This window comes from Portunus trituberculatus, chromosome 14 (assembly GCF_017591435.1).
Source record: "Portunus trituberculatus isolate SZX2019 chromosome 14, ASM1759143v1, whole genome shotgun sequence".
NCBI lineage: Eukaryota > Metazoa > Arthropoda > Malacostraca > Decapoda > Portunidae > Portunus > Portunus trituberculatus.
Window position 1 is genome coordinate 6,759,660 of NC_059268.1, and position 18,023 is coordinate 6,777,682.

An 18,023-nucleotide genomic window follows, 5' to 3' on the forward strand; every position below is an offset into this window, starting at 1 on the left:
ATGGAGAGACCTGAGGCACTCCAGTGGCACGTAGGAGACTGGGATAGCAGGTTGTTAGTAAAGAAGACAAGGACAGGTACACTGGAGGGGAAGGCTATAAGGAGAGGGATGAACTGGATCAGAAATTATTGTACTAATAGTTGTAGAGGGGTGAGGGAAGCATTTTCTGATTGAATGTGTCGGGCATGAAGAGGAGAAAGGTTGATAGGTTCAGTAAAGGCAGTGATTAGGAGAACAAGAGTGATCTAGAAAGCTGGAGGAAGAAGGTGGAGACTGTACTGGAGCTATACCAAGAAGAGACAGAGAGATAGAAAGGCGATAAGAGGTGCGGCCAAAGGGTTTCTGGAGCAAACGTGGATAAAACGTTCGTGAAAATTGTTATGTTCCTTGCCTTGTGCTCTCTGCTCTCTTCTGCAGACTGAGGAAGGATCAAGACCACACAACACTAGAGGGAACCAGGACTTACGAAGTGATATAAAACGGCAGACCTCACAAGAACAGAAGAAAAAAAAGAAGAGGCGCTCCTGTTGCTTAGTGATAGCCACCTTATCTCCGGCGTTCCTCACCGCCTCCATCCCCACACCTTTACTTGCCACTAGTCCCTCTCCACGCACAGACAGCTGTAGTGAGGCGCGCTGCTAGAGGCTTGACGGCTTGTTCCTTAACATGTAAGCCAAAAAGACCAGAAATACGTTCATTATAGCACGATTCACTTTTTTTTTTTTTTTTTTTACTACACTTGCAGTACTAAGGTATATGGAATATTCAATTATCCATATATTTACACACAAACAACATCTTGTTATGCCATAATAATGTCAAGATGAGCCGTTTCCCCGTCTAGTCATGGTTTCATCCAAGGAGGTTGAATAAGAGAAGGCAGCATGACGTCACAAAAGTGAAGCCAGCGCGCTATTGCAAGGCCGCCTGGCGGCCTTGGCTATTGGTCCGCCGCTGCCTCTACCCCCTTGCAGTTGCACCCAAAGCATTACCAACCGCCCATTAAAAATACATGGGAACGCCCGCACACACACACACACACACACACACACACACACACACACATATATATATATATATATATATATATATATATATATATATATATATATATATATATATATATATATATATATATATATATATATATATATATATATATATATATATATATATATATATATATATATATATATATATATATATATATATATATATATATATATATATATATATATATATATATATATATATATATATATATATATATATATATATGAAGGTGTTGAAGTGGCATACGGAGAAGCAACGCCTCTTCTTCATGGTGAGGCAGGTTTAAGCGGTTACACCAAAGACGCTATGCTATGGTGGTGATTTTGGCCCTAATATGGGTACCACTATAGATAAAATTGCCTGCGCCACTAATGGGCGGAAGCTGAACAGCGCTTGCCACATATACTTTTCAAGTATGCCTACAGTCGTTGTACAGCATAACAAAAAATAAATAAATAAATAAATAAATAAAAAAAAAAAAATAAAATAAAATAATAATAATAATAATAATTACAGCGGGCGTAGGTATGGTCAGGTGACCTTGCGTAGAGGTGGACAGCCGCCGCTGCTGCCGCCTGCTGCACAAAAAGTACCAATGTTACCCAAACACAAAAAAAAAAAAAAAAAAAAAAAAAAATGATGTAATAATAATAAACATATCAGTAAGGAACGAACTAAGGTATCTTTTTTAATCTTATAATGAGAACAGAAAACTATGAAAATTGAAAAAAACAATGACAGTTCACTATAGAATGGTACAAGAATTCATACAACTGTGGATATAACAGTACATAATTAGTAAATAAAACATTTTAATATCAATAAACCTATAAAAATACTTGTGAATATTTGCTAAACAATCAAATATATGAATGAACACACACTCATCTAGTAAGCCTAGCAAACATCATAATCTTAAGTAAATGTAGAAATGCACAGGTTGTATTAAAGACTATATTCACTCATTTTTATTAAAATAGCCATACAAGTTTCACATTCATATGAATGAAGTCCATAACACTAAAATCTAAATAATATCAAAACAATCACAGTGTTTCCTTCTGATGAAGAAGAAAGAAGACTGAGGCAGATCAGTTGGTCAAAATGAGAATAAAAATAGTTTATTTTAAATCTTTCAATGATAAAATTTCTTTAGTTTACCAATAAAATTATAATTTGTGCTATACTGTCAAAAAATTATCCTCTTCATAACTGACTAATTAACAGAGTAAGATGTACATGACTTTTAAATATATCTTTTACATTTCATCACTAGTATCACAGGCAGAGTCACACCTTAACTTAAGTACAGTAGTGGTTGTAAAGACACGTGACAGTATTCTCCAGCTACAAATGTGAGTGCTTTATGGATCCCTACTGAAGACATAGTGAGAGCCGAGACACTGCTGTCTGGATTCACAATAATAGTACGCAACTAATGTCATGATAAAGTAAATACTGTTAATACAGTATATCAGACAATCTTTTTTTGCATGGAATGGTTCAGCATAAATCTTTCAGGCATTGAATATATATATATATATATATATATATATATATATATATATATATATATATATATATATATATATATATATATATATATATATATATATATATATATATATATATATATATATATATATATATATATATATATATATATATATATCCAAGCATTGCTGTAAATAATAACTGTGCTGGCTTCCGTGTCTGTCATCTCAAGTCATTCACCTTCTACAGGACTTCATTCAGGACCTCAAGGGAAGCCAAATAAAAACAAATATATTTAGGCAATGAACCCCATGCTAAGCAAAATCTAGATAAATGGCTTTTTTTTTTGTTTGATTGATTTTCATGAAAGCCAGTAGACTTTATACATATAAATAGTATACTGCATATGCATTAGCATAATTAGATTTTGATGAGTTAATGCATCATGTCTGTATCAGTAAACAACAATGCAAACTCATGCGCCCATGACAATGCATTATCATACTACTGTGGTGCAAACAGGTGTTATCAATGTACAGTAATGTAAAAAAAACAAGTCACAAATTATAAAAACTGTGCTTAACAACACTGCAGCAAAACAGTAATGGTTGTGTCTGGCCAATGACAGGTGCAAAAATATAAACTTTAAACCTGTAATATTCATAACATTTGTTCTCTGATCAAGTAGCACTGTCACTATTATTCTATAGTCTGCCAAATGCACACGTCACATAGTAATACTGTAGTGATTAATTTGACATTCTGAAGAGATTAGTTAGAATTATCTGACATACTGTTGCTTGTATGTGAGTTAGCTGTCCAATGCAGCTGTATAACAAGGCTCTACAAACTTGAAAATAAACACTCCCTAAAACAAATACAGATATACAGGTCATATACACATACTATTTTCTAACAACTCACACCACCAATATGGCTCAAGTATTTACATATAGAGGGTTCTGATTCACTGACAACTTAAAACCAGTTTCCATAAATATGTAGACCAAATGTAAGGTATGTAAATCTCACTTCACTGATTAGGCAAAACTTTGAAGATACCATACAATTTATTATGTTTATATATAACAAATCATTCAAAATGAGAATTACCATGTACTGTACACTTATAAAAAAATAAATAAATAAATAAAAATGTAGTAAAGTACTGATAAAAATTAATACAAAGGGTAAACAATAAACAGTACATTCTTTGTCTGCAGGCAGAATATTTTGTCTCACTTTTTTCATTGAAATTCACAATTATACACAAATTCATGTTTATGTTAGCATTTATGATTTGTTATATTTAGCTAACCTTACACAATGCCACACTGTGTTTAGTTATCAATATCCTTCAAGTATTTCCCAGTTCCAAGTTGGCCTGATTGGATGATAAACAGACTTGCTGATAGGTTGAAGGATATGAAGTCCTGAGGTGGAGAAAGGAAAGAGAGTCCAAAGGTCTTAAAGTAAGAAAACAAATAAATAGTTGATACAGTTTAAAAAAAAATCTGCGAGTTTTGCTGTGTGATGTGCTTTATGTAAAAGTATCAATGAAGGCAACTTCATTTTTTTGTAATGTATGTAATGACTGGATACATAAGATGTAATGTAATAAGTGATCTGATTTTATATATAAGCATGATGTGTGTACAGTAAGAACCAAGCAATGGAATGAAGGTGAGTGATGTACTCCACAGATTGGTGTAAAAATCAGCTTTCATAACTGCAGGGGCTGAGTGGACATCAGTGACTTATTCCTATTGCTAACAATCAGAAAGGTTTCACTCCACATTAAAGCTAAATAGCATGATTCATGTGTGAAGGGTGCCATCTTTATATTTGTAAGATTTGATGTTACAGATAATGGAGAGAGAGAGAGAGAGAGAGAGAGAGAGAGAGAGAGAGAGAGAGAGAGAGAGAGAGAGAGAGAGAGAGAGAGAGAGAGAGAGAGAGAGAGAGAGAGAGAGAGAGAGAGAGAGAGAGAGAGAGAGAGAGAGAGAGAGAGAGAGAGAATGTAGTACTACTGTGAGTTGCAGAAGAGACCTGAGTTTGAAAGCATCAATGTAGTGATGAGGGACCAAGTATAGAAGATACATTTGAATTATACATATATTCTTTTTAAATAATCAGAAATAGGAAGGACATGTGTAAAGTGCATGCCATTAATATATATCAGTAGTATTAACAAACCATGCTCTCTTCCTATCAGCATCATGGATAAAGTAGCAAACTCTTGTACTCTAGGCTCAGATAATAACATGTTCTAACTTTTCATTTGTGCTTATCATTACACAAATTTCTATTGGTAAACATATTAAAGTTCCCTCTTCATAACAAACCATCAGTTTACTAGTGTTGTGGTTGCTGAAACTTGAGGTTGTGAATAGAAAATAAAAGTGTCTCACCATTGTCAGAAACCTCCCTACCTCCTTCATACTAAACTTCCTTCTCTTTTTCTCTCTCCCACCTTCCCTCCTGTTCTTCTCTTTCTCTCTCTCTCACCTTCCTTCCTGACCATTAACACCACTACCATATCCTGCCCTCCTTTCTCTCTCGAAACATACAGCAGTTTACAAAATAATGCAGAACTGCATACAATTCATTATAATTTAATGTTTAGTAAGCTAGCTTGTTGCAGCTGATATATTTCATGAACCATTTAGCTACTGATACTGATGTTTCCAGAGTCTGTGATGCCACATCCTTACTTACTCAGAAATTCTGAGTAATGAAAACATTCTGCCAACATATAGCTACCATTGAGTATTGAGCATTGTACGTAACTGCCTAATCCAATGAAGCAAAAAATGTAAGGCTTCCAATCACTGATGTTTTCTAAGTAATCAAGGATGCATGAGAAACTGCAATACACAAGTTAAGAAGCAAAAATCACTAAAACACATGTTTAACAATATGATCATTAATAATGTTAAAGATAGGAAGAAGGCATGGCCTATTCAAAATCTTGCAAGCATGCACTTTGAGTAGAATTAAGATGGGATGGGATCCTGAGGAGCAACTGAGAAATTTAAATATTTGACATACAAGTTATGCGAGACCATTCTGCTTGATGAGTGACCTGATCACAAAGACCAATTCACTTAAACATGAAAGCAGTATTTTCACCAATGACACCAATGTTACATAAGCCATCTTTCCATCATAATTAGAAATGCATGACTCCCATATGGTCCATACACTAAAAATGTAGACCACACTGCTTTAGACATCTCATAATTAGTGAAATGCTCATTCATTAGTTAACATTTTATCTTTTGCTACTATCCTCAAATACAGACAAACATTTTACCAATATTATTCTACTTACAAACAAATGCTTGTATGTCAAAAAATCGGGACAATCAATAGTGTATATCTATTAAGCCTGATTCAATTCCACTTTTGAATTCTCACAATCTGACAGTAGAAAACTTCACAAGAGTCTGCCTTCATTTGAAAATTTTCCTTAAGACTCATCCCTGAATCACCACATTGTGGTAAGGGGCCTTATTTTGTTTTCTTTCCTTACTCATGTAAAATGAGGTTATAGCAGTACAGAAATTATTTTGAAGGACGGAAATTTTGGAGACTGAACAAGTGTCCACAAATTGCTGGGCTTTCTTCTTTTAAATTTTATCTTTTTATTTAAGGATTCATATAAAGTGACACTGATATTTTGATACATTATAGGGAAATCTTAGTTGAAAAATTCATTCATGCCTGAACTGTAGTATATCACACCAGGCATTGGTCCACCACTCACTACTCGTACTTAACAATAAAAACCAAGATGCACGTGGTTATTTGACATCAACTTTGTCACTCCAAAAAGGAAAAGGAGATAAAAAGATTAACAAAATAACCTGTGGAAACACCTGTTCTGTCTCAGGTTGAAAATTTTTGGATCATATATATATATATATATATATATATATATATATATATATATATATATATATATATATATATATATATATATATATATATATATATATATATATATAAACCTCTAGTTGTAGAGGACAACTGAAAAGACCTGAAGTGTGAAAACACCAAGCCAGGCTTCTGTGCATTCTAAAAGCTGTAGCACAGACATGGACAGAGAAGTAGCAGCAGTGCCAGACTGGGGTAGTGAAAGTTCCATTCTTGTTTCATATTCTTCTGGACATTGTATTTAGCCCAAACAATCACTGCAATCATCCAGTGTGGTTTAGGGGCCTTGGAGTTATCTTGTTGGGCAAAGTCATTACTTCCAACAAAGCTTGAAGCTCCCTTGGGAGCCAAGATGTGTCAAGTTTAAGGCTTTCTACTCTGATTAGGCACAGTGTTTTCAAGCTTGGTTCTGGAAAATAAAAGAAGTATTAGATGAGTGAAAGAAATCTGATGATTCTCTCCATCTCCTTGCCTCATTAGGACACCCAGGTGGTGAACTTAAAAGCTGCATTACCTAGGACTGCACCAGTTGGTCTTCTGGGATTTGGTGTACCTTGCTTGACCTTCCCTCATAATGAGTACACCTGTCCTCAGAAGAGTTCTATTTTTCAATTATCTCAATATCCAACATAATTTATCTTATAAGCTGGGATCTGAAGTATTCTTACTATCATCCCACAACAACCTTAATCACCATTGTCTCACCCATTACTTTCAGCAACCCTGCTGTCTTTCTGCAATACATTTTAATCAACATTGTTGCAGAAGGATAGCCGATTTATCTTGTCACACATTAAATTTTCTGACAAAGTTCTCCAATTTTACTCTAATAATTTAAACAAAAGCAAAAATGTCATCTTCAAAGTATAAAAAAAAAAATTCTCCTCTAATCATGTCATTATTTCTACCTTGAAAGAAATATCTCAAAACTACAAAACTAGAATGAAAGATCCATACAACATGGATGAAATTGGCAATAAAAGAGGCAAGGAAATAAAAAAGAAAAGAACATAGAAACTTACCAAAATCAAGCACATGGAGATCATTGTGGTCTTTGAGGCGGCGGTCTGTTGATTCTTCACTGTAGGCATCATCTTCTGCTGGCGTCAAATCTTCATAATTTTCTTTCGGGCTGAGGGAAAGAAACTATCATGTAAATCAATCTACATCAGTGGGAGGTTGTCACATTCACATTAACAAATCAGAAGCTTGTCCTCATCCACAATTTATGATTTCCTTTTTAAGAACTTAAGTCAGGAAAGCTCATAAATGCTTTTTAAAGACACACAAAATCTTCTGAGTACTACAGTAATGCATGGCAATTTTTCAAAAAATCTGGATCTATCTGTACATGACATCATCACACCAAATTAACCAACATACCTTAAAAAAGACTGTCACCCAACACCAGCAAGCTGATGCTTGCTTTGTACGAATCATATATTTTGTATATGCACCGAAAGTATATTTTGTATATAAAATTCTTAACAAACAAATACACTACACATATACAATACAATACCTGGTACCCCCAAAGAGGAACATCCTAGAGCCAACAACACAACAAGACTGTCGGCGCCGAGGACAGGGCCCAACACCCAGGGGTTTCACACGCTCCCAGTAGTGGGTCCCTGAAAATTTAGGGAATTTTTTAAAGTCAATGAGCAGAGCATTACAAGATTAGTTGCAAAATCATACAAGTAATAAAAGATAAAAATACAATTTTTTTATAAAGCAAGAATAAATAAAGTATTGAAAAACCAGGAAAAGCATTCTTAGATTCCACAAGGTATCAAGACATCACTGAGATCAGAAAGCACCATTTATGGTGACAGTACAGCTTACTTTGCTGAAATGGTTAACCCCCCTTGGGACCAGTCATTCCACCAAGGGGTCCATTGACACATTAATGACCCTGTAGTGCAAACACCATATAAATCAGTATAAATGTTGTGTTCATTATGACCAGTGCATTGTTTGATTGTCAGTCAAGGTCTTCTCCTGAGATACTGCCACTCATCTCGCAATCTATATCAACATACCAAGCTAGTTATACTACGTGAGGTGACCCTGACAAAACAATACTCTCATATTCACATTCACATTTTTAGTCCTGGCAATATAAAATATAGATAACTAAGGATAACACATTACATACATATCTTTGAGATACAGTTACATTCAAAGCCAATAAACAATATCAAGATGTCTACACCAAATGTCTTTGTTTATTGTAAGGCATTTGTCACATGGTGACTAAAATACAATCATCATTCTTCACTACAACTTCATAATCAAATATCATGGATCAAGGATACAATAAGGGCATTATATATATATATATATATATATATATATATATATATATATATATATATATATATATATATATATATATATATATATATATAATAAAGAAAACAATTGTCTTTTTACCCTAGTAAATTTATTGCCTGGATCAGTTCATGTGTATGTAAGAGAAACCCAAACACTAATGGTGAAAGATAATTATGACATTAGTAAATTTCTTCTATAGACTTTTTTTAACTGAAAATGCACAACAATACAAGAACACTAATTTACTTGCCTGGATCAAATCTGTGTAGGTCATTGAAATGACGACCTTCTTTGCTATTGAAGCCTCCAAAAACATAGATGTAGTTCTTGTAAACAACTGAAAAAAAGTTACAAGTGATTCCATAGTCTGAATCAATCCATTAATGATTAACTTATAATAGATCTGTTGAAATATACAGCAAGAAATTTCAAAATCACCACATAACATACCTATACAAGGTGTATTGTGTAAAAGGGATAACCTACCATTTATATAATTTTTAGAAAATTATATGAAAAGGAAGTTTTCAATATGCAGTCTACAACTGATAGTTATTGGTGGATTTCAGTGTTTTTGTTCAAAAATTATATGTTATGATATTTTCAGTATTCAAAGATAGCTTTCTAACATAATTTAGAAATCACAATGTTTTACAGTGTTGGCAGTTGAAGCTGTGACCTTTTGTTAAAGTGCGCAGTGAACACATCTAAACTCTAAATGCTCTATATTTAACATGCTCTCGCCTATCTCAAAATTGTGAATGCCTGCATCCCTGGGGTAAATAGGTGATCATGTGGTAGCAACACCACTTCAGTGACTCAAGCTCACGTCAGATTGCTAGGTGTCCACATTCCCGCTAATTTCCCATCCTCATGTTTATCGCAGTGTGTAGATAATAGCCATCCGGGTTTTCCTCTGAAGGACAAACATGGCTGGAACCACCATAAGCAAGACAGAGAGCATCCATATCATCACACTAAAACAAGCAGTGAAAATCAACAAGATTTTTGCTTGTATGCTACATGGCAACTGTTTCCCACATCCTGGCTGCCAGTATACAAATGAGCCAACAGTGCTCCCCAGCCCAAATTGTGCATTCAAGCTGTCATTGATGTCTATGGTAACCATACCAAACAAGTATTAGATGTTATCAAAGGAATAAATGTAGCAAATTTTCTATTCATCATCTCTCATATTTTCTATGCATATTGTTGGGTGGGCAACTATAACTGCCGACACTGTACTATATTTTGTATCTAAAAGTCATAGCCCATGACCACATCACACTGATGGGAGTAAAAAATGACCATTCCATTGGCTAAGCTGCACATCTCTTTTAAAGGGACCATTACACTCTATAAATCCTGCACTGGCTGAATTGGTATGTTTCACCACACAATGTGGCAAGAATTCAGCTACCAGATGCTGCCAAACACTCAATACCATCCAATTTGGTTAAGTAACCCATTTTACACTATATGCCTCATGTGTTATCAGTATAAGAAGGTACAAAATATCATAATAATAAAAGGAAAAGTGTAGAAAACCTTTACCTTAATATTAGATAAGACCAGATACTATACTCACAGGCTGAGTGGGATCTACGACCAATAGGAACACTGCCTGATGATGGAACAATGCTCCAACGGTTGGTGGTCGTGTCTAGGGCATACATATCAGATCCATATTCTTCATGGTCTGGGGAATCATACCAACCACTAGGAACTTCCCTTCCTCCCCAAACAAACATGACCCCATCAATTCCTGTTGCTGTGTGGAAGTCACGAAAGATTGGAGATGGTCCCTGTGGAAAAAAAAATAATAACATTGAATATTTCATTTGTCTTCTTGTATTTTGTTAATCATAGATTATCTCTCTGAAGTCCATAAAACTGGCAACCCTCTAATCTAGTCGAATCCCACCATGTACTGTCTTGAAACTTCATCATTTGTCAAGTTGTTTAAAGTTACCTACATGTAATCATGATAATCAGGTTCTAAGTGGTGTAATTGCCTTACACTAAAGATGTACTTGGGTGGTGATATGGGCGGTTATGGGTACCATTAAAAATAAAATTGCCTGCATCGCTAACGGGTGGAAGCTGAACAACACTTCCCATACTCTTTAAATATGCAATATAGGCCATAACGTAAAAAAAAAAAAAAAAAAAAAAAAAAATCAATTAAATAAATATATAAATAAATAAATAAATAAATAAATAAATAAAAATAAATAAATAAAGTCTCAAGCATATTTGAAAAATGGTCCTAGAATGGAGATTTCAGAATATCTTTCATTATTCTAAAGCAACAATATCATATTTTCACATTTCCAAAACTTCCAAAATAAGACAATCACTAATATCTTGCAGTCCAGCTCAGGGTTCAGATATCATATCATACAGTGTGTACGTACATATCTCTAGTGAGTGCACTGAGGACATGTTGATGAGCAACATTACCTTCTTTGTTGTACTCATATATCTGGCAGGGTTACCTTATCACAATGATAATTAATCAGATTACGCTGTCAGATGTACAAAAACAGTAAGGACAGGATTGTCACCAATCAATATATTCACTCACTATACTCAGGACACAATGAGGAGAGCTTTTATTGTACGTATTCTTCATATCTTAATATATTAATATCAACAAGTTATTATTTGTGGTGTTATTTACAGTAGAAATCATAACTGCTTTAAGGTTTAATATAAAAAAGTTGCAAAGCAACCAAATACTAAAGCCAAAATACAAACTATAAGGTGTACTACAGGCAAGCCTAACCAAGGAGGCATTAAAACTCACTGTAGTTCTGACGTAAGACCAAGTCATACTTCTGAGATTTAATGTGTGAACCTCTTGGGTGTATGATTCCACATATTCCAAATAGCCAGAGAATATGTACATGTGGTCATTAACAATACATGCTGAGTGGCCATCCCTGGCCTCTGGAACCAGCCCCTTCACATCCGGAACAGACCACAGGTGGGTGTCTGCAAGTACAAATAGTTTCATGTTCCCCAGCTCAATCTGAACAATGTATTTAATAAAATAATTTCATATTCATTAACTCCTAACATCTCTCTGAACAATGAAACACTTACATGTATCAAAACAGTAGAGTATATTACAAGCAGTGTTGTCATTACGGCCACCCCAAACATAAACCAAGTTTCCAAATGCCACAGCAGTGTGTCCATATCTCTGGAAGGGTACTGTTTTCCTTTCTTGATGGATCTCAACCACTTTCCATCTATACGTTACTGAAAATAACCGCAAAGTCAAATAAAAATCAATTCAATCATCATTATACATTGGTGAGGGAAAATTGTATTGTGTCAGTGATGTCCAAGTAAGACCAAGTTATCCCTTCTTCTACTTGCTTTTAAAAAGAACAAAAAATTACTATCCAAGGAAGTTCCATCAATAACTCTGTCAGTTAGAATGTACAGGCATAAAAAATTCTTCCAAGATCACAAAGCAGGTTCAATAAATAGAATTTAGAATTTTGTATGTGTGTGTGTGTGTGTGTGTGTGTGTGTGTGTGTGTGTGTGTGTGTGTGTGTGTGTGTATATATATATATATATATATATATATATATATATATATATATATATATATATATATATATATATATATATATATATATATATATATATATATATATATATATATATATATATATATATATATATATATATATATATATATATATATATATATATATATATATATATATATATATATATATATATATATATATATATATATATATATATATATATATATATATATATATATATATATATATATATATATATATATATATATATATATATATATATATATATATATATATATATATATATATATATATATATATATATATATATATATATATATATATATATATATATATATATATATATATATATATATATATATATATATATATATATATATATATATATATATATATATATATATATATATATATATATATATATATATATATATATATATATATATATATATATATATATATATATATATATATATATATATATATATATATATATATACACTCGACCCTTGAAACAACGGACATATGCGTGCACAACCCTGTCCGTAGATTGCAAAAGTCCGTTCTTTGCAAAAGTACGTAAAAAACTGTATAAAATGTAAGTAAAATACGTAAAATTTTCTAATTTTCTTATTAGTTCAAGCTTAGCAGCCACTGGAAGAGCCTTTCGATTACGCTTCACTGATTCACTAGGATTAGGAGGCATTTTGGATAGGTTAAGCATTCGTGGGAAGGATACAAATGCTTAAAAAAGCCGTGGTAAGCACTGGACAATGTTCGCTGTTGGTTGAAAACGCACGGACTGAAGATTAAACATGGCGGCCAACAGTTGATGATGCGACCAACCCGCCACCTACCGGACAACAATTTGCCGGGAACGGACAATCGCGCGCATTTTGATTTTCATCCGTAGATTAAACCGGACTCCAGAATTTGTCCGTAGTTTCCGAAATCCGTTGATGGGAGGTCCGTTGTTTCAAGGTCGAGTGTATATAAATATTGTATATATATATATATATATATATATATATATATATATATATATATATATATATATATATATATATATAATTCTACGAGATAAGATTCTGCAAGCCAGATTCTTTGCAGTGTATACTTGTAAGGGCTAGCCCAGTGATGAACATATTTTTGATCGTAAAAAATTTTCTAAGGATAATCCGCTGTGGTACAGTGGAACCATGCGTGCTTTGGGATCCAAGGGGTCTCCAAGCGCACAGGTTCCAGTCCTGTCCATGGTCCGAGTGTAGGTTGGGTTTCCTCACTCGAGGCAACAGTTTCCTAGCGGGTGGGCATTGAGATAGGAGGTATCCCCAAAAAAGTATCCCCTTTAGCCCATAAATTCCCATGAAAAGCCCACATGGTATAAAAAAAAAATAAAAAAAAAAAAAAAGTTCTCAAAAATATACAGTGAAAAAGAAGAAAAAAAAACCTTGCAGTACTTACCAAAGGACAGGCACTTAATATAAATGAGTTAAAATCTCCAGGTCTAGAAACTGTTAAGCATCACAGGGTCACTCGGAAAGATATGAGCTATACGAAACACTATGTATAATCATGGGACAAAAATATGCATCTACCAAAATTCTGCAAAGAAACAAGATGAGTGATTACCCAAACAATCCTGCACACTAAGAATGCTTGGTTGATGACAGTCACAGGGTGGTAGTGTCAGCAAAGGCTGCGGCGCTTATTAACTCAATATACCTCATGATCTTTCCAGCACTCACCTGTGTCCAAAACATGTACATCCATATTCCTAATTGTCTGGTAATTTTCTCCAGTGCAGTAACCCCCAAAGGAGTAAATTCGGTCTCCCACAGGCACAGCGGCATGGTTGACCCGCTGTGGTCCTCCGGCCAGCTCCACTGTCCACAGCATGACCCCTGAAAACACATTTCTATCTTTGAGCAAATACATTGGAGAACAAAAGCTAGAAATATATTAACACTGTTATGAGACACTAGAGACAATACAATCCAAAAGTTTCAAGATAAGCAATGCCACTCACACACCAAACTGTGGTAGAAGAGATAAATGCAAATATTTACTGAGAGAGAGAGAGAGAGAGAGAGAGAGAGAGAGAGAGAGAGAGAGAGAGAGAGAGAGAGAGAGAGAGAGAGAGAGAGAGAGAGAGAGAGAGAGAGAGAGAGAGAGAGAGAGAGAGAGAGACACAGAAAATCATATTAGGTTAGCTTATATTAAAATCATTCACATTAGTAATTTCACAGGTAATGCTTTGATAATATAAATTATGATTTAAAAATCTGGAAATCAGCATGATAAGGTTATTATATACCCAGAGAAAACTGTAAGTGAAACATCATTTACTACTGTATATGCCGAATTATAAGACGAACCCCCAATTTTCTAAGGAAAAATTTAGGTTTTGAGCTATTACGGGTGTATATAAGACGACCCCCTTAATGGTAGGGGGTGCATCACTGACAAGCTACAATATGAAGTACCTGTGTGGCGGTTGGTTCCCACACTTTTACACACGTTAGTATCATGACAAAATTCACTATCCCTTGTTCCACACAGTTCCCTGCATTGCTGAGCTCCGAAATGAAAGAAACATGTATAACTTTCTTTTCTTGATGACTATGGTACTAATTGCTAGTATTTATCAATATCATGGTTTTCTTAGCCAAATCACAACTGATAATTATTATTGGCTGAGTGTGCCTACACACATGATGCCATCAGTAAACATTTGACATCCGTATAGACAGTAGCTCATCCTGTCATGGAGCCAATAAATTGTGTACATGTGTACATATATATATATATATATATATATATATATATATATATATATATATATATATATATATATATATATATATATATATATATATATATATATATATATATATATATATATATATATATATATATATATATATGCAATGTACATGCATGTGTGTGGCTGCAGAATTAATTCCAAGGTACTGTGGCACTTAATGTTCACCACGGGGTTAAAGGGTTGTGTTTTATTCTAGGTATATAAGATGAACCTTTAATTTAGGAGCCTCAAAATTTGGAAAAAAAAAAAAAAAAAAAAAAAAACTTGTCTTATATTCCAGCATATATGGTAGCCTTATTGCTTATCAAATAATTAGCTTACACTACTCTAATGAGATGTATAGAATTAATATTTGTTCATATATATATATATATATATATATATATATATATATATATATATATATATATATATATATATATATATATATATATATCATCTGACACAGACAATCACATGATCCTGGGAAATATCCTGGTTTGTCTCAAAATCCAGCGATGCAGAGAAACTCCTAAAAAGAAAGGTAAATGTCCAGAATATCTACTACAAACTCCATATGGGGCATTTAGAATACAAGGGGCTCAAGTGACAAAATAAAAAAGTGGAGAAAAACGCAGTTAAAGTTTGGCAATATTCAGAATGTCGTAATTTTTTTTTTTTTTTTAAATGAGATAGAAAGCTCTAGTTTGTTTTATTCAAAAGGTCTATCATTTGACTTTTAATTTCATGTAAAAAACTAAACATTACAACTACACATTCTGAATGTTGCCACATTAACTACATTTCTCTTTTTTTTTTTGTACATATTTCTGTTTTTAATACTCAAACATGTCCCAATTCACTTCAAAACGTTCTTAAATTCATAAAATATTATTGTGTGAGTGTGTATGTGTATGTATGTGTATTAATGTGTTTGTGTGTCTATGTGTATGTATGAATGTTTATGTGTGAATAAGTGTGTGTATGTATGTGTATGACGTGTATGTATGTGTGTATGTTGTACACATTCAAGTATTGCAAAAAAAAAATTATTCATAATAATAAAAATGACAATAATGGAGAATAATGACAAAAACTTTGTACTTTACCATTCTGGAGACAATCCTGGTGATGACGATGATGAAGATGACGATGACAATGATGACGATGATGATGATGATGATGGGGGGACACAAATTAATATTCTGCAAGGCGAGGGTGTGAGGAAGACTAGCCAACATGCCGTGACGTAACGCCAATGCCGCACACTCACTGGCTGACGGACAGCTACGTCACAGTCTCGTGACTGACAGCGCGCTGCCCATTGGTTGCTGAGGTGGGTGTGGGAGGAAGTGGCGCTTTAGCCCTTTCTCTGGTCTCTCGTGTGTACCCATCAGCCTGAGGGCTGATACGGGGAGTACTACCCTTCATATTATGGGATTTTCAACCACTTTGCGAGCAGCTACCGGGCTCAAACATTCTTCCACTGGATAGAGGAGGGTTTGAGGAAGACAAAGCTGTACAAAAGTGCATTTCTCAAAATGTGGCGCTTGAGCCCCTTGTATTCTGTATGCCTCATATGATGGATAAGGTTTTTTTTATGTTTTGATGCAATTTTAAATAATATAACATAATTTTTGGTTACAAATCACTCTGTTGTTATTTTCCACCCTCCCTGATCCTCCTTTTCAAAAGGAAGAGATGATAGGTATTAAGAAAGTTGCATAACCTTAACTTCCTTTTTTTTCCAATTACAATAGAGCCTAAAGCAAAGGTAAACCTGGAACATAGACAAATACTACTTCTTACCAACAAAAACAAATATAGAGCTTTAATAGCTGTTGATCTTGCTGTAATAGCAACAACTTGCCAGCACCATCCTAACCTAACTAAATCTAGACTAATCTAACTAAGCCAAAATTCAGTAACCCAATTAAACTGATAAATATGAGGCAAAAAGACAATAAATTTTTAAATATCACTGACGGCATTACAAATAATTTGCGACATATATACGTGTGATCAAAATACTCAGCACGAGAAAGCCACAGAGAAAGTCACCAAACTATAATTGATCTCGTAGTGATTCTGGATAAATAGCAACAGGAACCCATATTATTAATTGTAATATGATCCCAGCAACTTCATCCAGGATGTTTCAATTCCACTTCTGAAACTGGCTGGGATTAAACCAAGTGACTTTTAAATAAGGTCATATCAAAGTGGAGCAAGCAAGACCATCTAACGAAACAGAATGAAGAATGTGGACCAAAAGGTGAATCCTATAATAAAGGTGCGAATCCTGGCACTCAGACGACACAAAAACTTATGGCAAAATATTGTGCCAACCCAACACGGTTCAAATGTGTGACTTTACCTTTGATTAATACATGAAAGTGTTATACTATGACCTTAAACGAGTAAATAAACTCACCGTAGTAACGCAACCTACTACCCCGCGGTGGCTCTGTTATTGTTCTGGATTTGACTCGACCAGTTCGGCAAGTGTTGATTTCGGTCCCCTCTCTCTCTCTCTCTCTCTCTCTCTCTCTCTCTAAAAAAAAAAAAAATGGAATTCAGAAGCAAGCAAGCAGGGGTGAGTGCAAGGATGATGTATTCTATGGTCTCTTGCAATAATGGGCCACAATGCACATTACTACAGATCTCTCTCTCTCTCTCTCTCTCTCTCTCTCTCTCTCTCTCTCTCTCTCTCTATCTATATATATATATATATATATATATATATATATATATATATATATATATATATATATATATATATATATATATATATATATATATATAT

The 18,023-nt window shown here is 33.9% G+C and overlaps 1 protein-coding gene across 3 annotated transcripts; it reads right to left on the minus strand.

Annotated features, from left to right (window-relative positions):
* Nucleotides 1-2,010: 2,010 nt before the first annotated feature.
* Nucleotides 2,011-17,763, minus strand: LOC123503632 (kelch domain-containing protein 3-like). 3 transcript variants are annotated; one of them, XM_045253558.1, is made up of 10 exons: nucleotides 17,652-17,679; nucleotides 16,491-16,703; nucleotides 14,160-14,315; nucleotides 11,932-12,090; nucleotides 11,633-11,820; nucleotides 10,412-10,628; nucleotides 9,074-9,160; nucleotides 8,009-8,117; nucleotides 7,509-7,618; nucleotides 2,011-6,895 (listed from the first exon to the last, which is right to left on the minus strand). In XM_045253558.1, the coding sequence occupies exons 3-10, from the start codon at nucleotides 14,308-14,310 to the stop codon at nucleotides 6,750-6,752; spliced, it is 1,167 nt and encodes a 388-aa protein (XP_045109493.1). In that variant the 5' UTR covers nucleotides 14,311-14,315; nucleotides 16,491-16,703; nucleotides 17,652-17,679; the 3' UTR covers nucleotides 2,011-6,749. The 3 variants fall into 3 exon arrangements, with proteins under 3 accessions (XP_045109493.1, XP_045109492.1, XP_045109491.1); XM_045253557.1 differs by lacking the exon at nucleotides 16,491-16,703 and having other exon boundaries at nucleotides 17,652-17,763; XM_045253556.1 differs by lacking the exons at nucleotides 16,491-16,703; nucleotides 17,652-17,679 and adding an exon at nucleotides 16,327-16,461.
* Between the last annotated feature and the right edge of the window lie 260 nt (nucleotides 17,764-18,023).